This window comes from Aquarana catesbeiana, linkage group LG11, assembly GCF_042186555.1.
Source record: "Aquarana catesbeiana isolate 2022-GZ linkage group LG11, ASM4218655v1, whole genome shotgun sequence".
Classification (NCBI taxonomy): domain Eukaryota; kingdom Metazoa; phylum Chordata; class Amphibia; order Anura; family Ranidae; genus Aquarana; species Aquarana catesbeiana.
In genome coordinates, this window is record NC_133334.1 from 100,250,937 (window position 1) to 100,275,345 (window position 24,409).

Consider the following 24,409-nt stretch of genomic DNA (forward strand, 5'->3'; position numbering starts at 1 on the left):
AAAAGTGTCAAAATGTTAAAAAAGACAAGACGCAGCTTGGGGACAAGTCCTTTATTAAAAAATGAAAAAAAAAAAAATGTCCCACGAAGTCCATTCATCCTCTTCTCTTACTCCGCTGACGGACTGAAAAAGAAAAAAAAACAAAGCACCCGCCGTATGACGCGTCTTCGCTTTGACAGTTCTTATATAACTGAGGGCGGGGCCACACGGTGACGTTCCCGGGAGACCCCGCCCCCTCTGACACACAGGGACTTCCCCATGGCTTTCCCGGGGTGTCAGAGGGGGGCGGTGCCACTCGGTTACGTAAAAAAGCTTGTAGACTCCACCTTCATAACTAATGAAACCACTAAGCTATTCATTCATTCCCTTGTTATCGCTTACCTTCACTATGGCAACTCCCTTCTTATAGGCCTACCTCTCTAGATACTATCTTCAGTCTATCATGAATACTGCTGCCAGACTCATCCACCTTACCAACCACCATTGTCTTCCACCGCTCTCTGCCAATCCCTCCACTGGCTATAGATTGCCCAGTTAATAAAATTCAAAATACTAAGAACAACAGACAAAGCCGTTCACAACTTTGCCCCAAGCTGCATTACCAATCTTGTCTGCAAATATCACCCAAACCATCCTCTCCACTCTTAAGCTCTCTTGTCTCCTCCTCCCATGCTCACCTCCAGGATTTCTCCACAGCTTCTCCCATCCTCTGGAACTCTTTATCTCAATCTGCTCGGCTATCTTTATGGCTGCCTTTAGGTGATCCCTGAAAACTCTTCAGGGAAGCCTAACCCATCTCCAGGGCCGATCCTAGGGTCACAGATGCCTGGGTGCAGAAATATTTTGGGCGCCCCCACGGGGGCGTGGTCATCTTACTAACTCCTCCCCTTTGCAAATGTTTCTATGGCAACGTCTCAAACACAGATATGCTCTCCTGAGGAGTCTTTGTTAACCTGGGATCCTCCCATGATCTCTTAACAATAAAGAGAACAAGATAGTCAGAGACTGCAGACATAATACAGGAGATGGTCAGAGACTGCAGACATGATACAAGAAATGGTCAGAGACTGCAGACATAGTACAAGAGATGGTCAGAGACTGCAGACATGATACAAGAAATGGTCAGAGACTGCAGACATAGTACAAGAGATGGTCAGAGACTGCAGACATGATACAAGAAATGGTTAGACTGCAGACATGATACAAGAGATGGTCAGAGACTGCAGACATAATACAAGAGATGGTCAGAGACTGCAGACATAGTACAAGAGATAGTCAGAGACTGCAGGCATAGTACAAGAGATGGTCAGAGACTGCAGACATAGTACAAGAGATGGTCAGAGACTGCAGACATGATACAAGAAATGGTCAGAGACTGCAGACATAGTACAAGAGATGGTCAGAGACTGCAGACATGATACAAGAAATGGTTAGACTGCAGACATGATACAAGAGATGGTCAGAGACTGCAGACATAATACAAGAGATGGTCAGAGACTGCAGACATAGTACAAGAGATAGTCAGAGACTGCAGGCATAGTACAAGAGATGGTCAGAGACTGCAGACATAGTATAAGAGATGGTCAGAGACTGCATAAATAGTACAAGAGATGGTCAGAGACTGCAGACATACTACAGAAGATGGTCAAAGACTGCAGACATGATACAAGAGATGGTCGGAGACTGCAGACATGATACAAGAGATGGTCAGAGACTGCAGACATGATACAAGAGATGGTCAGAGACTGCAGACATGATACAAGAGCTGGTCAGAGACTGCAGACATACTACAGAAGATGGTCATAGACTGCAGACATGATACAAGAGATGGTCAGAGACTGCAGATGTACTACAGAAGATGGTCAGAGGCTGCAGATATGATACAAGAAATGGTCAGAGACTGCAAACATACTACATAAGATGGTTAGAGACTGCAGATATGATACAAGAAATGGTCAGAGACTGCAGACATAGTACAAGAGATGGTCAGAAACTGCAGACATAGTACAAGAGATGGTCAGAGACTACAGACTCAAACACTGAACTTACTTGTAGATGAAGTCAGAGTTGTCGTCTGGGTCTCTGTAGTGGTTGATGGCGTAGTTGTAAGTGTTGTTGAAGTAAATAGAGTTGTAGGTGTTGTTACTTCTGAAGTAGTTGTCAGTTCTGTGCTAGTTGTAGTCTCAGTTACTGTGGTGGTTGATGGCGTAGTTGTAAGTGTTGTTGTAGTAACTGGACAACAGTAGACTTGAATTTCAAAGTTTAAACATGGAAAAACAGGATGGTTTTTGTAACACACAAGCCCATAGGAGACATCACAGGTCACGTTCTGTTCCAGATCTTCCAGTGCTGTATTCGGTCTCGCCTTTGCTCTGCAGGAAATGTCTTGTGGTTGATCACAAACTTGAAGTTTAGCATCCCTGATGTTCTTATAGGTCTCAAAATCCCCCCCATCTGTTTTATCATTAGGATAACTTACATCAAACCACTGTGACCACGAGCAGACAGAGGGAGTTGCTGAAACACAAATCATGATTCCATTATTACAAAGGAGTCTTTGCATAACTGAATTTTGGAAATAATGGCATTTTTCCATAAATTAATACGGAACATATACGGCTGGCCAGAAGGATTTTTACCAAACTGAAAGGTGTTGCTGACTTTGTCTAAGACGCCATAAACATAGACTGGCATATTATCTATTATCTCAGTAAATACACTTTTTGGCCAAAATTACTCATATTGTATGTATTACATTACTATGGAATTGTGATGATGGTCGTTATTATAAAGACATCCTTTATAGTAAAATCAACATTGTTTAAATAGAACAGACAGTGTTCCAGGTTTTATTGTCAAATCTCAGTTGAACAAACTGAAGTTAGAAGCTGATTGATTACCATGCACAGCTGCACCAGATTCAGTAAATCCAGTTAAGTGCTCCAGTTTTAGTAAATCCCCATCCATTGCTGTGTATGTGTCTTCTACACCTCATGAGCATAGTTACATAGAGTTACATAGTTAGTAAGGTTGAATAAAGACACCAGTCCATCCAGTTCAACCTGAGTGAGTGTGGGTTAGTATCTACAATTATCCCTATCCCTGTACATTGTGTCTCATTAAGATGCTCATCTATTATATTATTATTTATTTAAGGTACCCATATAGTGCCGTCAATTCTCGCAGTGCTCCACACATATATTGCACACTCACATTGGTCTCTACCCTCAAGGAGCCCACAATCCAAGGTCCCCAACTCACATTCATATACTAGGGCTAGGAAATCAAAAATAATAATGCGCCAACAAGAGAGCAGAGCAGCCAACACAACAATCAGACAAATTGTAACAGGGATATAATGTAAATAAGTGTGGCGCTAAAAATATAATATATGTACGTTATTGGGCAAAACCAGACCGAATAACATCTGAAAGGCAATATGCACAATAAAGTATATTAATGAAAATTGATCGTATAAGAACTGTTAGCTGACACTAGCAGAAATAAGTACTGTGAAATGAAAAATACCATAAACCTGAAGGTGTATAGGTGAACCACATAAGTAGATCATATAAAAACTGTGGGCTGACACTGGCAGCAATAATTAATGTGAACAGGAGTGAAAAAAATAAAAAGTCAATGTGTGTAAGTATTGAAAAAAACACAAATCCCAACTAAGGGGAGGAGCAGTTATATGCATGTGAACCAAAGATGATGTGAAAATACTATAACATCACAAAACTGTGCTTCACACAAATAGGTGATTGTACATATAGTGAGGAGGTAGGAATAAAATAATAGAATGATGAGAATGTGAGTTGTGAGCACATAAACTACTAATAAAACTAAAAGTCCATCCTGAACTCATAGGTTACTGTCGTAACTCAAAGTCCGAAAATGCAACTGAAACGATCAACAACAGCCGGAAATAGTAATGGGGGGCCCTTAAATCCGGGGATGGCATCCACAAGATAAGGTATCCAACATCTGTATGAAAGGGATAGGCAAAAATACCCTTACCAACAGAGATGGACTCCCAGCCAGCGGCTTGGGAGTCAAACAGGCTTGTAATGGAGCGGGGGAGTAGCTCTTTGTTCCCAACAGCTGAAGATGGTGGAAAGACAGCAGCACTCACCGACCAAACCTCTCTGCTCTCACTGACTTGCAGCTTTAAAGGTGCCAGTGGAGGGTTGCTCATCAAGGGTCCGGCTCCGTGGGAAAGATGTAGATCCTCAGATGTAAAGGGATTAAAAAGAAAACTTCCCCATGGTGTAAATCAGCTTATAGAATGCTTTATTTAAAATAAAGTAATAAAACACACTCTGGCTCTTCAAAAAAAGACAGGTATGAAAGAGTATAAAAAGCGCTATAAAACAAATGGTGGCAAGACAGGCATAACAAACCCTACGCGTTTCGTCCGATAGGATTTAAGGGCCCCCCATTACTATTTCCGGCTGTTGTTGATCGTTTCAGTTGCATTTTCGGACTTTGAGTTACGACAGTAACCTATGAGTTCAGGATGGACTTTTAGTTTTATTAGTAGTTTATGTGCTCACAACTCACATTCTCATCAGGGCTGGACTGGGACAAAAATTTGGCCCTGGACTTCATCCAGACTGGCCCACTTTGACAGGTCTCTCCCATGCCGGCTTGCCACCCAAGCCCCCCCCCCCCAACTAGCCATTAGCCGTTCTACATTATTTCTCTTATAGGCAGTACCAGTGGGGAAGCTAGACATTATTTCACCTGGGGCAAAGAATCAGTTTGGCGCCCCCCCCCCCAATGGGACAAGATTAGGCAGGAAAGTGAGGCCGCCCTCCTTCCAGATCGTATGATGAGCTTCTCAGTGTTGACTCCTGAGCATCATGTCTGTATTCAGGCGCGCTGCATAACTAGCCAGGGAGAGGAGGTGAACACTGCGGGGGGGGGGGGGGGACAGAGGACCGGAGGGAGGCAGCGGTCCACTGTCACTGAAATCGGCCCACTGAGCCATCGGCCCACCGGGAAACTCCCTGTAGTCCCAATGGCCAGTACATGCCTGATTCTCATCATTCTATTATTTTATTCCTACCTCCTCACTATATGTACAATCACCTATTTGTGTGAAGCACAGTTTTGTGATGTTATAGTATTTTCACATCATCTTTGGTTCACATGCATATAACTGCTCCTCCCCTTAGTTGGGATTTGTGTTTTTTTCAATACTTACACACATTGTCTTTTCATTTTTTTCACTCCTGTTCACATTAATTATTGCTGCCAGTGTCAGCCCACAGTTTTTATATGATCTACTTATGTGGTTCACCTGTACACCTTCAGGCTTATGGTATTTTTCATTTCACAGTACTTATTTCTGCTAGTGTCAGCTAACAGTTCTTATACGATCAATTTTCATTAATATACTTTATTGTGCATATTGCCTTTCAGATGTTATTCGGTCTGGTTTTGCCCAATAACGTACATATATTATATTTTTAGTGCCACACTTATTTACATTATATACTAGGGCTAATTTTAAACAGAAGCCAATTAACTTACCAGCATGTCTTTGGAGTGAGCATTACATAACTGTTGACATTCTGCAAAGACATTTCTAATACACGCTGATGCTTGGAGCTGTGTATCTAATAACTACCATTAACTCAATATCAGAGCTATGGGGAAAATACTGCCATAGCATTCCGTGTGGCCTCAAAGCCACATGACTTTTTCATTATGTATTTCAAGAAATGCCATGGCCAGCCATTATATGAACATACTTAACCGCTTCAGCCCCGGAAGATTTTACCCCCTTCCTGACCAGGACACTTTTTACAATTTGGCACTTGGTCACGATACGGCACTGCGTCGATTTAACTGACAATTGCGCGATCGTGTGATGTTGCACCCAAACAAAATTTATGTCCTTTTTTTTCCCACAAATAGAGCTTTCTTTTGGTGGTATTTGATCACCTCCGCGGTTTTAAGTTTTTGCGCTATAAACAAAAAGAAGCGATAATTTTGAAAAAAAAAACATTTTTTTTACTTTTTGCTATAATAAATATTCCCAAAAATGTTTTTAAAAAACAAATTTCTTCATCAGTTTAGGCCAATATATATTCTTCTACATATTGTTCTGTACAAAAACGCACAGCACACCACCAGTGCATAAACGTTGAAAATGCAAGTGCTCTCCTCCACCTCAATATCCTAGCCGCTCACCTCACGTTTTGACCCGTTTCACCAGAAGGTCAGAAAAAGCAGGTTCCCTCTCAGTGATATAAATGAATCAGCTGGTCATGGATTAGGTTGGTACCAGCCAGTACAGATTCCCTCAATGGGGTCCGATGTACATAGGAACAGAAAAGGCAAAATCTAGTGCTCTCTGTATACCAAAACGGTTTATTTCCTCATAAAAACGTTAAACATTATTGTCTCGTGCCATCTGGGACCCGGAGAAAGAATCGGCCGCCGCCGGATGACGTCCATAGAGATTTCCAGTCATCTCTATGACCGTCGGAGGCCCAGGCGCAACGTTATGATGTCACGTCTGGGCCGCGGTTGTAAACAAAGCCACGATCGAGGCTGGTAAGCATGAGATTGTGGATTTTTTTTTTTCGATCTCATGCTTTCCAGCAGGGAGGAGAGATGTGGGGTCTTATTGATCCCGCATCTCTCCATAAAGAAGACCTGTCACGAAACATTGCTATTACAAGGGATGTTTACATTCCTTGTAATAGAAATAAAAGTGATAAAAAAAATGTAAAAGAAACTGTAAAAAGATATAAAAGAAAGTAAAAAAAAGAAAAAAAAATTAAAATGCCCCTGACCCCGGTAGCTCGCGCTCAGAAGCGAACGCACAAATAAGTCCCTCCCACATATGAAAACGCGGTTCAAACCACACATATGAGGTATCGCAACGTGCGTTAGAGTGTGAGCAACAATTCTAGCACTAGACCTCCTCTATTTCTCTAAACTGGTAACCTGTAAAAAATAAGCGTCGCCTATGGAGATTTTTAAGTACCCAAGTTTGGCGCCATTCCATGAGTGTGCTCAATTTTAAAGCATGGCATGTTGGGTATCTATTTACTCGGCGCAACATCATCTTTCACATTATACAAAAAAATTGGGCTAACTTTACTGTTTTGTTAGTTTTTAGTTCATGAAACTGTTTTTAAAAAAAAACAAACGCGTTTGAAAAATTGCTGCGCAAATACGGTGCGAGCAACAACCACCATTTTATTTCCTAGGGTGTCTGCTAAAAAAACATATATAATGTTTGGGGGTTCTGAGTAATTTTCTAGCAAAAAAATGATGATTTTTACATGTAGGAGAGGAGTTCCAGAATAGGCCCGGTATGGAAGTCGTTAAGATAAAAAAACTTTTGTGTGTAGCAGCCTCCTCAGCACCCCCCTAATTACTTACCTGAGCTCCATCTCTCTCCAGCGATGTCCACAAATGTCTAAGCCATCTGGGACACTCCTCCTGATTGGCTGAGACACCGCAGCGGTGCCATTGGCTCCTGTGACTGTCAATCAAAGTCAGTCAGCCAATCAGGGGAGAGAGGGGGTGGGGCCGGGTAGGGGCTCCATGTCTGAATGGGCACACAGAGCTGTGACTCGGCTCCAGTGCCTCCATAGGAAGCTGCTGACTCTGGGGGCACTCGATAGGAGGGAGGGGCCAGGAGCAGCAAGGAGGGACCCGAGAAGAGGAGGATCTGGGCTGCTCTGTGCAAAACCAACTGCACAGAGGAGGTAAGTATAACATGTTTGTTATTTTTTTTAAACTAGACTTTATAATCACTTGAAAATCATGTTTACATCCTTGACAACTTGCTGCTCCTGTGCAGTAAATTTATTGTGGAAAGGTGGCACGTGCAGGCTCAGTCAGGTATATATACCTGACTGAGCCTGCTCCTGTGTAGTATCCCTCATAGTATCCACTGTATCCAGTAACCTGGTATCAATGTGATTGCTATGATTGATCATAACATTCACATGATAACAATGTAAACAAGCTGTCATGAATGGCTTTCCATTCATGAACAGCTTGCTTACTGTTGTGATCTGTGATTGGCCCACAGAAATCACATGGTGCCTGGCTACCTGTACCATGTAACTAGCTTAGCCAATCACAGATCATAATCAAAAGCAAGCTGTTCATGGATGGATAGGAAACCCATTTATGACAGCTATTGCCTATACAGTGATCCCTAATCAATCTCCCAGAGTAATACAGTGTCACTGTGGTGACACTGAGCTACTCTGATGACAGGATGTTAAAAATATATATATATTTATTTATATCATTTATTTTTTTTTCATACTGTCATCAGTCAGTATTCCTGATAACCCCCACACCAGTCATATCATTACATGTACTGCACTGGTGACAGGATGTAAAAAAGAAATAACTGTGAAAAATTTTTTTTTTTCATTTTCCCCATAAATGTCACCAAAAAAATGACAACTTAAAAAGAATAGGGGGGGGGGTGTGGCTCAGCTGCCCATGTGAGTAGATGGATGCTCTGCAGGTTCGTGATTGAAAGCCCGACACGTGTCTAAGCTAAGGCAGACTTGCTGGCTATGACAGCTGCAAAACCGTTCTGTATTGTGAAAAGTCTGCCTCTCCTTGCTGGTCCAGAGCTCTGGCACGTGCATTCAAGCTGACACTGATATAAGTGCTGTGCAGTGTTACCATAGTGAGTGTATTGTATTGTCGCCCCTTGCTTTTCATCTAAAGTTGTGCAGCAATGACAAAAAAAAGGAAGGGGGAAAAACAACTGGTCGGCTGTCACAAAATGGAGCAGTGTCATCCTCACAGAAACGGGAAAAGCAGAAAGAGGCAGCAGCTAAACTGAGCAAGTTTGCCTTGTACTGCCAGCACTCCTAGTAAGAGAAATCACCACTGAAGTCCGTTCAATCTGGTTCATCGCTCTCTCCAGCATCCCAGCAGCCGCAAAATCCATCAGAAACGGTTTCGCTACAGACCAGTATGATAGACTTGCCACCCACGGCGTCCTCCTCCGCTACTAACTCAGTGAGTACAGGAAAGCAGTCCCCTGAGCTGACATTAAAAGAAATCTTGACAGCGGTACACACATATGGAGCGTCTTTATCTGTTGAAGTGAGAGGCATGAAGGAAGAGATCTTGCATATCTGTTAGGATATGCATAAATTGAGGGATAGGGCCACAGTACTGGAGGAAAGAGTAAGTACCCTGGAGGAAAGAGTAAGTACCCTGGAGGACAATTTGGCCCCTCTAAAAGAGGACACTCGAGATACTTTGGCTAAAACCTCTGATACCGTGGCATGCATATGGAGAACCATCTGAGATGGAATAATCTCCAAATACTGGGCATGCTGGAAAAGGCGGAGGGTAAAAACACTCTAGAGTTCATTGAATCCTGTTTTTTCTCTGTATTGGGCAGAGAAAAGTTTTCCCCATTTTTTACAGTAGAGCGGGCTCATAGAGTGCCATTCCGTGCCCCAACAACAGGAGTCCCCCCAAGGGCATTCTTTCCTAAACTACTAAACTATTGCATTATAAAGATAGAGACACTATTCTACAGTTGGCAAGACAGAGAACTGATCTAGAAATACAGGTGGTTAACCACTTCAGCCCCGGAAGGATTTACCCCCTTCCTGACCAGAGCACTTTTTACAATTTGGCACTGCGTCGCTTTAACTGCTAATTGTGCGGTCATGCAATGCTGTAACCAAACGAAATTTGCGTCCTTTTCTTCCCACAAATAGAGCTTTCTTTTGATGGTATTTGATCACCTCTGCCGTTTTTATTTTTTGCGCTATACACGGAAAAAGACCGAAAATTTTGAAAAAAAATGATATTTTCTACTTTTTGTTCTAAAAAAAATCCAATAAACTCAATTTTAGTCATACATTTAGGCCAAAATGTATTTGGCCACATGTCTTTGGTAAAAAAAATGTCAATAAGTGTATATTTATTGGTTTGCGCAAAAGTTATAGCGCCTACAAACTAGGGTACATTTTCTGGAATTTACACAGCCTTTAATTTATGACTGCCTATGTCGTTTCTTGAGGTGCTAAAATGGCAGGGCAGTACAAAACCCCCACAAATGACCCCATTTTGGAAAGTAGACACCCCAAGGAAATTGCTGAGAGGCATGTTGAGCCCATTGAATATTCATTTTTTTTGTCCCAAGTGATTGAATAATGACAAAAAAAAAAAAAAAAATTACAAAAAGTTGTCACTAAATGATATATTGCTCACACAGGCCATGGGCATATGTGGAATTGCACCCCAAAATACATTTAGCTGCTTCTCCTGAGTATGGGGATACCACATGTGTGGGACTTTTTGGGAGCCTAGCCGCATACGGGGCCCCGAAAACCAATCACTGCCTTCAGGATTTCTAAGGGCATACATTTTTGATTTTACTCCTCACTACCTATCACAGTTTTGAAGGCCATAAAATGCCCAGATGGCACAAACCCCCCCCAAATGACCCCATTTTGGAAAGTAGACACCCCAAGCTATTTGCTGAGAGGCATGTTGAGTCCATGGAATATTTTATATTTTGACACAAGTTGCGGGAAAGTGACAATTTTTTTTTTTTTTTTTTTTTTTTTTTTTTTGCACAAAGTTGTCACTAAATGATATATTGCTCACACAGGTCATGGGCATATGTGGAATTGCACCCCAAAATACATTTAGCTGCTTCTCTTGAGTACGGGGATACCACATGTGTGGGACTTTTTAGGAGCCTAGCCGCGTACGGGACCCCGAAAACCAATCACCGCCTTCAGGATTTCTAAGGGTGTACATTTTTGATTTCACTCTTCACTGCCTATCACAGTTTCGGAGGTCATGGAATGCCCAGGTGGCACAAACCCCCCCCAAATGACCCCATTTTGGAAAGTAGACACCCCAAGCTATTTGCTGAGAGGCATGGTGAGTATTTTGCAGCTCTCATTTGTTTTTGAAAATGAAGAAAGACAAAAAAAAAATTTTTTTTTCTTTTTTTAATTTTCAAAACTTTGTGACAAAAAGTGAGGTCTGCAAAATACTCACTATACCGCTCAGCAAATAGCTTTGGGTGTCTACTTTCCAAAATGGGGTTATTTGGGGGGGTTTTGTGCCACCTGGGCATTCCATGGCCTCCGAGACTGTGATAGGCAGTGAAGAGTGAAATCAAAAATTTACGCCCTTAGAAAGCCTGAAGGCGGTGCTTGGTTTTCGGGGTCCCATACGCGGCTAGGCTCCCAAAAAGTCTCACACATGTGGTATCCCCGTACTCAGGAGAAGCAACAGAATGTATTTTGGGGTGTAATTTCACATATTCCCATGGCATGTTTGAGCAATATATAATTTAGTGACAACTTTGTGCAAAAAAAAAAAAAAAATAATTTGTCTCTTTCCCGCAACTTGTGTCACAATATAAAATATTCCATGGACTCGACATGCCTCTCAGCAAATAGCTTGGGGTGTCTACTTTCCAAAATGGGGTCATTTGGAGGGGTTTGAACTGTCCTGGCATTTTATGCACAACATTTAGAAGCTTATGTCACACATCACCCACTCTTCTAACCACTTGAAGACAAAGCCCTTTCTGACACTTTTTGATTACATGAAAAAATTATTTTTTTTGCAAGAAAATTACTTTGAACCCCCACACATTATATATTTTTTTAAAGCAAATACCCTACAGATTAAAATGGTGGGTGTTTAATTTTTTTTTTTCACACAGTATTTGCGCAGCGATTTTTCAAACGCATTTTTTGGGGAAAAAACACACTTTTTTACATTTTAATGCACTAAAACACACTATATTGCCCAAATGTTTGATGAAATAAAAAAGATGATCTTAGGCCGAGTACATGGATACCAAACATGACATGCTTTACAATTGCGCACAAACGTGCAGTGGCAACAAAATAAATACATTTTTAAAAGCCTTTAAAAAGCCTTTACAGGTTACCACTTTAGATTTACAGAGGAGGTCTACTGCTAAAATTACTGCCCTCGATCTGACCATCGTGGTGATACCTCACATGCATGGTGCAATTGCTGTTTACATTTGACGCCAGACCGACGCTTGCGTTCGCCTTAGCGCGAGAGCAGGGGGGACAGGGGTGCTTTTTTTTTTTTTTTTTTTTTCTTTATTATTTTTTTGCTTTTTTATCTTATTTTAAAACTGTTCCTTTCATTTTTTTTTTTTTTAATCATTTTTATTGTTATCTCGGGGAATGTAAATATCCCCTATGATAGCAATAGGTAGTGACAGGTACTCTTTTTTGAAAAAATTGGGGTCTATTAGACCCTAGATTTCTCCTCTGCCCTCAAAGCATCTGACCACACCAAGATCAGTGTGATAAAATGCTTCCCCAATTTCCCAATGGCGCTATTTACATCCGGCGAAATCTAAGTCATAAAATGCTCGTAGCTTCCGGTTTCTTAGGCCATAGAGATGTTTGGAGCCACTCTGGTCTCTGATCAGCTCTATGGTCAGCTGGCTGAATCACCGGCTGCATTCTCAGGTTCCCTGTTGAGAGAGGAGAGCCAGAGAAAAACACGGAAGACTGTGGGGGGGGGGCATTCTCTCCCACTGCTTGTAAAAGCAGTCTAGAGGCTAATTAGCTGCTAGGATTGCTTTTACATGAAAGCCGACCGCTGGCTGAAAAGAATGATACCAAGATGATACCTAAACCTGCAGGCATCATTCTGGTATAACCACTCAAAGTCGTGAATGCTGTACCTGAAGACAAAAAAATGGTTAACAATAAAGCACAGTAAACGATAAAGTATAACAAATTGCAGACCTGAAAAGCAAACATGATAAAACATAATAACAATAAAACATTGCAGAATAGAATACAGTAAAAAAGAGCAGAACAATAGAGAGAATAGAGAGAGAGAGAATAGAGAGAGAACAATAAAACGACAACTATTATTTTTTATTTTATATTTTTGTTTGTGTTTTTTTTTTTTTTACACTTTTTTTGTAACTGTAACTTTTATAACTGTAACCGGTTCCAGGTTCGGGTCTCTCAAAATGCGATGGCATCTTGGGAGACCCTGTGAAAGTGTGTCCTAGTCTGTGCAATGCTGTACCCTACGCTAATACTCAACTAGTGAATGGTAGCGTTCAAAACATTCACCAATGCAAAGACCAGGATTGTCAGGACAGGAGGGACAATAATAGCGGGTGTCACGCCTATATCCGCGTTTGCTGCAGACATAACATCTTTTTTGGGGGGGTTCGTTGGGTAGGGGTACTCGGGAGGACATAAAAATACCTCTCATGCAGCCGACTGCATTTGGTTGGGGGATGTGAATGGGGGAAGTACGGGCGCTGCAGAAGTGGTGGGTTCCCAATTAGGATTGGCGAATGCAGCAGGAAGGGCATTATGGGCACGACGGGTCTGTGTTTGTCTTCTTGGTGGCAGCGGGACACTACTTGTGCTTGCCACCTCACCAGCTTGAACTGCACTTATGGGACTCGCCACATCACCAAGTGTTACTGCAGTGCTGGTTTGACTACGACCGGGGTGTACTAGGCCGCTGGCGCTTGCCAGTTCACCAAAACGCTACCAAAAAAACTGTTAGCGATCGCAGGGATCAGGCCTGACTCTGCGAACGCTGCAGTTATGCGTTTAGTGTTTTGTAAGTGACAGTGATCGATCGATACTGCACTTGGGTGGGCTGGGCTGGGCCGGGCGGAGGGGCAAAAAGCAGGTGCTAGCAGGTATCTGGGCTGATCCCACTAACACTGCGTTTTTGGGAACCCTAAACTGCTGGGGACGCCAGTATAGATCTGATCGGATCAGATCAGATATTGATCAGTTCAGATACTATACCACTAAGGGAGGTGTACGGTGCGTGCGTGGGTGTTAGCGCTACTGGTACTAACCTGACGCTGCCTGGGGCTGGTGCTTGCCAGTTCACCAAAACGCTACCAAAAAAACTGTTAGCGATCGCAGGGATCAGGCCTGACTCTGCGAACGCTGCAGTTATGCGTTAAGTGTTTTGTAAGTGACAGTGATCGATCGATACTGCACTTGGGTGGGCTGGGCCGGGCGGAGGGGCAAAACGCAGGTGCTAGCAGGTATCTGGGTTGATCCCGCTAACACTGCGTTTTTGGGAACCCTAAACTGCTGGGGACGCTAGTATAGATCTGATCGGATCAGATATTGATGCGTTCAGATACTATACCACTAAGGGAGGTGTACGGTGCGTGGGTGTTAGCGCTACTGGCACTAACCTGACGCTGCCTGGGGCTGGTGCTTGCCATTTCACCAAAACGCTACCAAAAAAACTGTTAGCGATCGCAGGGATCAGGCCTGACTCTGCGAACACTGCAGTTATGCGTTTAGTGTTTTGTAAGTGACAGTGATCGATCGATACTGCACTTGGGTGGGCTGGGCCGAGCCGGGCGGAGGGGCAAAATGCAGGTGCTAGCAGGTATCTGGGCTGATCCCGCTAACACTGTGTTTTTGGGAACCCTAAACTGCTGGGGATGCTAGTATAGATCTGATCGGATCAGATATTGATCCGTTCAGATACTATACCACTAAGGGAGGTGTATGCTGCGTGCGTGGGTGTTAGCGGTACTGGCGCTAATCTGACGCTGCCTGGGGAGACGCATATCACCGCCGGGCGATCAGGGGGCTAAATTTTTATTCGGTAATAAACGGCGGGTGCCCTGACACTATAAAAAATAAACAAACTAACCAGCGTCACCCGTAACGGTTATACAGTGATCAGTGGTGAAAGGGTTAACTAGGGGGCAATCTAGGGGTTAAAACATTTATTCGGTAGTATATGGGGGTCCCTGTCGCTATAAAACGCTGACGGCGAACCTAAATATTTACGTCCCTAACTAGCGTCACCAGCGACACTAATACAGCGATCAGAAAAATGATCGCTTAGCGACACTGGTGACGGGGGGTGATCAAGGGGTTAAAACTTTATTAGGGGGGGTTAGGGGGGTATCCTAGACCTAAAGGGGGCCTAACACTCACTGCCCTAACACTGTAACTGTCACAAACTGACACCAATACAGTAATCAGAAAAAAAAAAAAAAAAAACCTGCTTGGTGTCAGTTTGTGACGGGGGGGGTGATTGGGGGGGGATCGGGGGTCGATCGGGGGGGGGATCGGGGTGATTTGTGTGCCTGGCATGTTCTACTGTGTGTGTAGTGTGTTGTGCACTTACATTACAGTCTTCTCTCCTCAGCCCGGAACGGAAAATACCGAGCCGAGGAGAGATGACATCATTTCCTCTGCCTCTGTGTACAATACAGAGGCAGGGAAATGATCCCATTGGCTGAGAGCGATCGCGAGGGGGGGGCCACGAATGGATGGCCTCCCCCTCACCACCGATCGCCGGGGGAGATTTGCCGACCGCCGCAGGCACGGGGGGGGGGGTCCGATCGGACCCCCCACCCGCGGGCAGGCAAGGACGTACCTGTAAGTCCTTTTGCCTGCCCGTGCCATTCTGCCGACGTATATAGTCGTGTGGCGGTCGGCAAGTGGTTAAATTACCAATCTTCACGGACTTTTAGGTGGAGATACATCGCAGACGGGCTAAATATGTAGAAATCAAATGGCGTTTAAGAGTCCTTAAAGTGGTGTTCCGGCCGAAATTATACTTTTTAAATAAAAATATCCCTATAATACACAAGCTTAATGTATTCTAGTAAAGTTAGTCTGTAAACTAAGGTCTGTTTTGTTAGTTTATAGCAGTAGTTTGTTATTTTATAAACTTACAACAGGCCATGGCCATCTTAAGTCTGGGCATCTGAAGCCAGACTGTATTTCTTCCTGGATCTCATCCTTGCAGATCTCGCACATGCTCAGTGCAGCACAAGCAGTGTAATAGGTTTCAGGTCAGTTTCCATAGCAACGGCAGTGTCAGAGGAAGTTGCCGCCCCTTTCCCAGAAGGCATTTCAAACAGGAAATGAGGCGATGGGCCGCGGCCAGGGAGGAGGAAGTGAAAAATGAATACAGCAGATATACAGTAAGTGCTGAGAAAAAAAATGTAAAAATATTCAATTCGTTTACAGTGCACAGTTTAGTGAGGGATGCTGAAGAGTTGTAAAAGTGGGTGGAACTCCACTTTAATTTGTCCTATGCGATGCTATATCTGGCAAAATTACGGGTGTTGGTGGATGGAATTACTAATTTCTTTGAATCCCCAGCTGCAGCAGCCGGCTGGATTGTTTCTGAATGACAGCATGTTTAAACTGCATTTGACTCTGCAGTAGGGCTATTTAACTTACGGTATTTGCACAGGTTTGCGGAGGGTTGATGGGAAAATTAGTATTCTAGAGAGTTGTAGCCTATATGTCTGGGCTCCATGTCAAATGGGCACAATCCGCCATTACTCCTCCCTCAACTAATTTGTGGGGGGATGAATGGCGTGGCTTGGTCTTGTTCTTTGCTTGATTATTTTTTTTTCATGTTGTACGTGAAGAATGTATGTAGTGTCTTCAGTTTTTCTTATTCAATTAAAGTTTATTCTAGGCTAAGACTCCATTCTTGCTGTAAGTAAAGCCATATGGGCCTCGCTACGGAGCCCTATTATCCTTTGCAAATATTACATTTTACAAGCTTTCTATATTCAGTAAACATATTATTTAGGGTTTATTTTTATTTTTTTCATATAAGAGCACAGTATTATCCTGGATTGTTAGAGGCCATTAAAAGACTACTGCTAGTAAACACACTGCTATTTTCTACCTTAAAGCATTATAACCCCTCTATTGTTTGTCTACAAGAAACCCATTTAACAAATAAGTCCCTACATCTGTTGAAACAGGCTGGGTATTCTGTGCAATATCATTCAGTGCACACTAATTATTCTGGGGGTGTGAGTATATTAATTGCAACTGGGGCCCCCCTTAGGGTGATGCAATCAGTGGTCAATAAAATGTGGCAATTTTTTTTTTATTGTGTCACTGGGATTCACACATTTGCATATTGACATATTGGTCTATATTGTATATAGACCTTTTAATATAGAGGTTTTGAAGTGTTTTCTTCAATTTAATATAAGCCACCCATTAGTCCCACTTATTGTAGTTAGAGATTTTAATATACTGGATAATGCTGGATGTATTAAAAAAAATGTCAGCCTCTGGGCCCTAGGGAACGAACGCCATTTGGCCACTATCTGTCTGAAGCTGGACTCACAGATCTTTGGAGATGTTGTCATCCCCTGGTGCCTCAACATTCCTGTTTCTCACGTACACATTCATCTATGTCGTGTATTGATTTGGTTCTAGGAAATTATTCAGTATATTCGAGGTCAACTACCTTGCTAGGGGGTTGTTGGATCATTCACCGATGCTGTTGACCATGAACTTAGGGCACATAGGGCATCAGGCATTTGGGAGTTAAATCCTTTTTGGCTTTCCCCTTTTTAAACATGTTGACCAAATATCATCACAATTGGGGGACTTTTCTTTATTGATAACAGACACTAGGCCTCTTCTTTAATAGTATGGGATACATTAAAGGCATATTCAAGAGGCTTATGTTTAAAGGAAGTATCAACTATTAAAACTAACACCAGGAAATGGGAAACGAGCTAGGCAATGGCAATTTGAGGAGACCGAGCAGGCATATGTGGCAAATCCAAACAGGGAAACAGAAGGGGAATCGCTTGATGCCCAGCAGTTTTACTGCTCCGAAGCTACATGTAGTGCGGAAAAAATAGTTTTTTTACATCTCAAATTTTTTTTAGGAGGGTGAAAAATTAAATTGTATTTTGTACCAAAATTCCCTTTACTAATTGAAGCCTGGATAAGATCCAAAGATATTAACAAATCGCACTATTTGGGGGTCGCGCAGACAAAGTTGATTCTAAGGCGGGCTGTTGGGGCTTGATATAACAACTTAACCCACATAATACATTTTCAAGCCCCAACAGCCCGCCTTAGAATCAACAACACTTTGTCTGCCCCATTTGGACTAAGGAGAGGCAACAGGTAGGGATGCCCACTGCCCCCCCATTATTTGCTTTGGCATTGGAGCTGATGGTTGCAGCTATGTGGAGTGACTCCCAAATAGTGGGATTTTGCAGTGAGGCTGAGGAGAACTTGGCATTGTATGCAGATGATGCACTATTATTTTTGGTTCACATCTTTAGAAGGCCTGATGGTTCTTATTAATATCTTTGGATCTTATCCAGGCTTCAATATAAATTGGAATAAGTCTGTCCTCCTGCCAGTTGACCCTCTCGGAGAAACCTTGGTGTCAATTGCTTCTCAGATAAACATTTGTATACCTGGGGATACCTTGTATACTTAATGAGTAAAGGGAATTTTGGGAAAAATGTGGAGAATCTCTCAGACATTTGGAGTCTTAAATGAATGGTGTATTTAAATAATTGAGAAAAAAAACACTTAGATGAGGGGTATACTGTATATAATATAATTTTGTGGGAAATGGGTTACAAGATGGTGAATGGAGTCTGTGTATGCTGATAAATATATATGTATATATCGTAGGCTATGAAATATTTAAAAAAAGGAAAATGGGAGTCAAAAGTTTGGGCAATGTGAATTGTGTGTATGTTTTGTGAAAATGGAAAAGAAAAGTTTAATAAAGATGATCTGATAAAAAAAAAACAAAAAAAACTTGCCATGCCTCTTACTAAATACTTTACACTTTTTACTTAAAAAAGGGGGTAATTTGGGGGGGCATTTAAGGGCCTCAATAAATTAGATAGCTGTCAGTACATCAGGATTGATCAATTTTCAAATATATATACCATAGTTTGTAAATGCTATAACTTTCACACTAACCAATTAATATACACTTATTGGGATTTTTTAACAAAGACATGTAGCAGAATACAGTACATTTTGGCCTAAATTTATAAAGAAATATGAAGTTTTTTATTTTGTACTGGACATGATTTATAACAAAAAAATATTGTTTTTCTTTCAAAAGTTTAGGCCTTTTTTTCGTTTGTATGATAAACAAAAGACAAAAACCGAAAAAAAGTGGTGATCAAATACTGCCAAAAGAAATGTCTATTTGTGTGAAAAAAATTATCATTTTATGTGGGTACAGTATTGCATGACTGTGCAATTGTCAGTTAAAGTAAATGAGCTCCTAGTTAGGTCCGATCTCATGTTCAGACTGAATATGATTCAAAAAGTGAATATGCTTAAATGTTTATTGTTTTTTTCAATAAACACACATGGGGGTTTAGTTGCTAGAGGCAAACTGAGTGTTCACTTTGCAAGCACAGCTGCACTCTGTAAGTTCAATTGCTTGCTCCAAAGCTTAGTAAATGAAATGAAGCTTCACTTTGCATTGAATATCCAATCACATGCAAGGAAATTTAAAAAAGCAGCATTTTTGATTGCACATGATTGGATGAGGGAAGTCAGCCGAGTAATACCATATTTACTAAGCACTGGCGCAACTGCACTTGCAAAGTGCACAATCTGTTTGCCTTTAGTAAACCAACCCCATGATGTCTCTGGTTTTCTGCATCCCCGTGCTGAAAAGACAGAAAACTCTATACTATGGGGTTTATTTACTAAAAACTGAAGAGTGCAAATTCTGTGCAACTCTGCATAGAATCCAATTAGCTTCCAGGTTTTATTGCCAAAGCTTAATAAAACCATGCACGGCCGCACCAGATTCTAAGTGCACTAGACATGTGCATTCATTTTCGTCCGAATGCATTTTCGTCCGAATTTCAGATATTTTTGTTATCGTTTTAACAAACGATAACGAAAGTGCAGAATCCTAAAAACGAAAGATCCGACATAAACAAATGCTTTATTTTCGTTTTTGTTGCTAAAACAGTTCAATATAGATAGGAGATTCGACATGATGCTGACAATAACAATCTGTGTCCATCAAACCTGTGGTCGAATGTGCCTAACCTTAGCTCTATTAGTCCAAGATTATTCTACATAGAGAAAAAAGATTTGACGTAGAGAGAAAAGATTTGACGTAGAGAGAAAAGATTCGGCATAGGGGAGAAAAGATCGCTGCTGGAATTGGGTGGGGGAAGTAAAGTAAAAACAATAATGATGATGAATGTTATTGGCTGATTGTAACCAAAGAGGAGGGGCAGTAAAATAGCTAGAACTAACGCATGTAAAGGAAACTTACTTTCATTTACGATTATGGTGTCTGTTGAAAGTTCTAAGGAGTTCCGACGGAGCAGCTAAACTATACGGCGTCGTACAGTTTAGCTGCTCCGTCAAATCTTCTTTGAACATTCGACAGACACCATAAGCCTTCAATGACAGATTCGACCTTAATTAATTTGGATTTTCGGACGAATGCAAGTTTTTAACTAAAAACGAAATAAAGAAAAAGGAATTTCAGGAGTAACTAAATACATTTATTTTTCGGACGAAAACGAAATTCCGAAACGAAATATTTCAGTGTGCACATGTCTAAAGTGCACCAGCTTTAGTAAATCAACTCCTTTGTGTTGTTTCAGATGTCATGGTTGTCACTGTGGTGTTTGGTGGCATAGATGTAAGTGTTGTGCTATCACTTGTAGGTGTTGAATCAAAAGTTATAATTATTTAATTATGTGTGCCATTACAACATTATCTGTTATTGTACATGGTATATTTATACGCAACATATAGCACAAACAATCTGAGAAAGCATAACGTTCTACATCATATGCAGCAAGTTTAATGCTTTATACAGAATAGCATTCAGAGCATCAGAGCTCTAAATCAATGACCGTTTAGCAAAACTTAACAGGTATATATATAAAGCAGTAAATCTAACATCCAACAAACATTCACTACAGGTGAATCTTCCTGGAGTATGTGTTTTCAGTGTCAGTATTTAATTCACCACCAGCGAATATTTGGTGAAAGTCACATTTACTTCTTTGTAAATATGCCCCTCTGCGTTCTTTCAAGCTAAATTGATAAGTAATGAACTACATTGGTGTGCTTTCCAAACTTTGTATTTGTAAAATCTCTCAGTTGTGAGTACAAGGACTCCAGGATGTTTGTATACTGTGAGTAGGCTAATTTCAGCCCCGTTATGCCACACACTATATTTAGCACGGTATAGCCACTTATTATGACACGTTATGTTCTTTTCCTTCAAAGTATCATTCAGATTCAAATGTTGTGAAGAACGTGTGTTACTGGAGCTTTGTGGAGAATTGGCTTTTAGAACATAGCTTATTGTAACCCACCTGTTTAGCTGAAATGGACAATTGTAATGGATGAATTGCAAATAATAACATTCTATAACCATTATCATTCAGCTTAATTTAAGGAAACTCTGGGGTTGATTTACTTGCAGTGCACTTGTAGTGCAAAGTGGATTTTACTTTAGTAAATAAACCCCTCTGTAACCTTGCTCATGCAGGACAAAGGGGTTTATTTACTAAAGTCAAATCCACTTTGCACTACAAGTGCACTGCAAGTAAATTTCCCCCTTTGTCTTTAATACTACTGAATATACAATGTTCACTCACCTGTAGTAATGATGGATGTTGTAACAGTAACTGGAGTTGTTTCAGTAGTGGTTGTTGGGGTAGTAGTCGTAGTGGTGGTAGTAGGAGAGGTAGTAGTGATGGGTTTTGTAGTGGTAACTGGAGTTGTTTCAGTAGTGGTTGTTGGGTTAGTAGTCGTAGTGGTGGTAGTAGGAGAGGTAGTAGTGATGGATATTGTAGTGGTAACTGGAGCTGTTTCAGTAGTGGTTGTCGGGGTAGCAGTCATAGTGGTGGTAGGAGATGTAGTAGTGATGGGTGTTGTAGTGGTAACTGGAGTTGTTTCAGTAGTGGTTGTTGGGGTAGTAGTCATAGTGGTGGTAGTAGGAGAGGTAGTAGTGATGGATATTGTAGTGGTAACTGGAGTTGTTTCAGTAGTGGTTGCCAGGGTAGCAGTCATAGTGGTGGTAGAAGATGAAGTAGTGATGGGTGTTGTAGTGGTAACTGGAGTTGTTTCAGTAGTGGTTGTTGGGGTAGTAGTCGTAGTGATGGTAGTAGGAGAGGTAGTAGTTATGGGTGTTGTAGTGGTAACTGTAGTTGTTTCAGTTGTGGTTGTTGGGATAGTAGTCGTAGTGGTGGTAGTAGGAGAGGTAGTAGTGATGAGTGTTGTAGTGGTAACCGGAGTTGTTTCAGTAGTGGTTGTTGGGGTAGCAGTCATAGTGGTGGTAGGAGAGGTAGTAGTGATGGGTGTTGTAGTGGTAACTGTAGTTGTTTCAGTAGTGGTTGTTGGGGTAGTAGTCGTAGTGGTGGTAGTAGGAGAGGTAGTAGGAGAGGTAGTAATGATGGGTGTTGTAGTGATAACTGGAGTTGTTTCAGTAGTGGTTGTTGGGGTAGTAGTCATAGTGGTGGTAGTAGGAGAGGTAGTAGTGATGGGTGTTGTAGTGGTAACTGGAGTTGTTTCAGTAGTGGTTGTTGGGGTAGTAGTCGTAGTGGTGGTAGTATTAGAGGTAGTAGTGATGGGTGTTGTAGTGGTAACTGTAGTTGTTTCAGTAGTGGTTGTTGGGGTAGTAGTCGTAGTGGTGGTAGTAGGAGAGGCAGTAGTGATGGGTGTTGTAGTGGTAACTGGAGTTGTTTCAGTAGTGGTTGTTGGGGTAGTAGTCGTAGTGATGGTAGTAGGAGAGGTAGTAGTGATAGGTGTTGTAGTGGTAACTGTAGTTGTTTCAGTAGTGGTTGTTGGGGTAGTAGTCATAGTGGTGGTAGTAGGAGAGGTAGTAGTGATGGGTGTTGTAGTGGTAACTGGAGTTGTTTCAGTAGTGGTTGTTGGGGTAGTAGTCGTAGTGGTGGTAGTAGGAGAGGTAGTAGTGATGAGTGTTGTAGTGGTAACTGGAGTTGTTTCAGTAGTGGTTGTTGGGGTAGTAGTCGTAGTGGTGGTAGTAGGAGAGGTAGTAGTGATGGGTGTTGTAATGGTAACTGGAGTTGTTTCAGTAGTGGTTGTTGGGGTAGTAGTCGTAGTGGTGGTAGTAGGAGAGGTAGTAGTGATGGGTGTTGTAGTGGTAACTGTAGTTGTTTCAGTTGTGGTTGTTGGGATAGTAGTCGTAGTGGTGGTAGTAGGAGAGGTAGTAGTGATGAGTGTTGTAGTGGTAACCGGAGTTGTTTCAGTAGTGGTTGTTGGGGTAGCAGTCATAGTGGTGGTAGGAGAGGTAGTAGTGATGGGTGTTGTAGTGGTAACTGTAGTTGTTTCAGTAGTGGTTGTTGGGGTAGTAGTCGTAGTGGTGGTAGTAGGAGAGGTAGTAGGAGAGGTAGTAATGATGGGTGTTGTAGTGATAACTGGAGTTGTTTCAGTAGTGGTTGTTGGGGTAGTAGTCATAGTGGTGGTAGTAGGAGAGGTAGTAGTGATGGGTGTTGTAGTGGTAACTGGAGTTGTTTCAGTAGTGGTTGTTGGGGTAGTAGTCGTAGTGGTGGTAGTAGGAGAGGTAGTAGTGATGGGTGTTGTAGTGGTAACTGGAGTTGTTTCAGTAGTGGTTGTTGGGGTAGTAGTCGTAGTGATGGTAGTAGGAGAGGTAGTAGTGATAGGTGTTGTAGTGGTAACTGTAGTTGTTTCAGTAGTGGTTGTTGGGGTAGTAGTCATAGTGGTGGTAGTAGGAGAGGTAGTAGTGATGGGTGTTGTAGTGGTAACTGGAGTTGTTTCAGTAGTGGTTGTTGGGGTAGTAGTCGTAGTGGTGGTAGTAGGAGAGGTAGTAGTGATGAGTGTTGTAGTGGTAACTGGAGTTGTTTCAGTAGTGGTTGTTGGGGTAGTAGTCGTAGTGGTGGTAGTAGGAGAGGTAGTAGTGATGGGTGTTGTAATGGTAACTGGAGTTGTTTCAGTAGTGGTTGTTGGGGGTAGTAGTCGTAGTGGTGGTAGTAGGAGAGGTAGTAGTGAAACATTGATAGTCACAGCAGGTGACTCGGATCTCATAGTTGAAGCACTTCCGCCATAGGCTGTCACTTGGATCCTGCTCACTGTTCTTGCAGATAAGACCATTAGATACATTGCAGTGAACGTTTTGATGCAGATTCCCCAAACCGACATCAGGGGCATTAACTGCTCTGCATTCAATCTGCTCAGGTACACTGCATAGTTCATGTTGCTTTCTTATCTCTTCATATGTTTCATAATCACCACTGTCCAATCCATCGCTTGGCTTGTTGACATCAAACCACTGAGTCCACTGGCATACCTTATCAAGGGCACAAGCTGTGCAGAACAAAAAATATACAGGTCATTTAAAGAACATACAGCATCTATTCAAAGCATGTATTTGGTTGTCACAAATTCTCCTAGAATTTCTCCAGGTCCTGACTTACACAAGATTACTGACTTTCTCCTGACTCCCGTGACAACACTGGTTGCCAGAGCAGCCAATCACCAAGCACCGATGCAGTCATGTGAGAGAAAAGAAGGTGAGTGACCTACTCCCCTATGCCCAGAAGTACCATGTAAGGGTCCTTCTCCAGGTAAATGGAGTGGCC

At 42.0% G+C, this 24,409-nt stretch overlaps 1 protein-coding gene across 1 annotated transcript; it reads right to left on the reverse strand.

Annotated features, from left to right (window-relative positions):
• Positions 1-914: 914 nt before the first annotated feature.
• On the reverse strand, positions 915-24,023 carry LOC141111716 (uncharacterized). The gene is made up of 3 exons (XM_073603860.1): positions 21,446-24,023; positions 2,050-2,517; positions 915-973 (listed from the first exon to the last, which is right to left on the reverse strand). The coding sequence occupies exons 1-3, from the start codon at positions 24,021-24,023 to the stop codon at positions 915-917; spliced, it is 3,105 nt and encodes a 1,034-aa protein (XP_073459961.1).
• Positions 24,024-24,409: the final 386 nt, after the last annotated feature.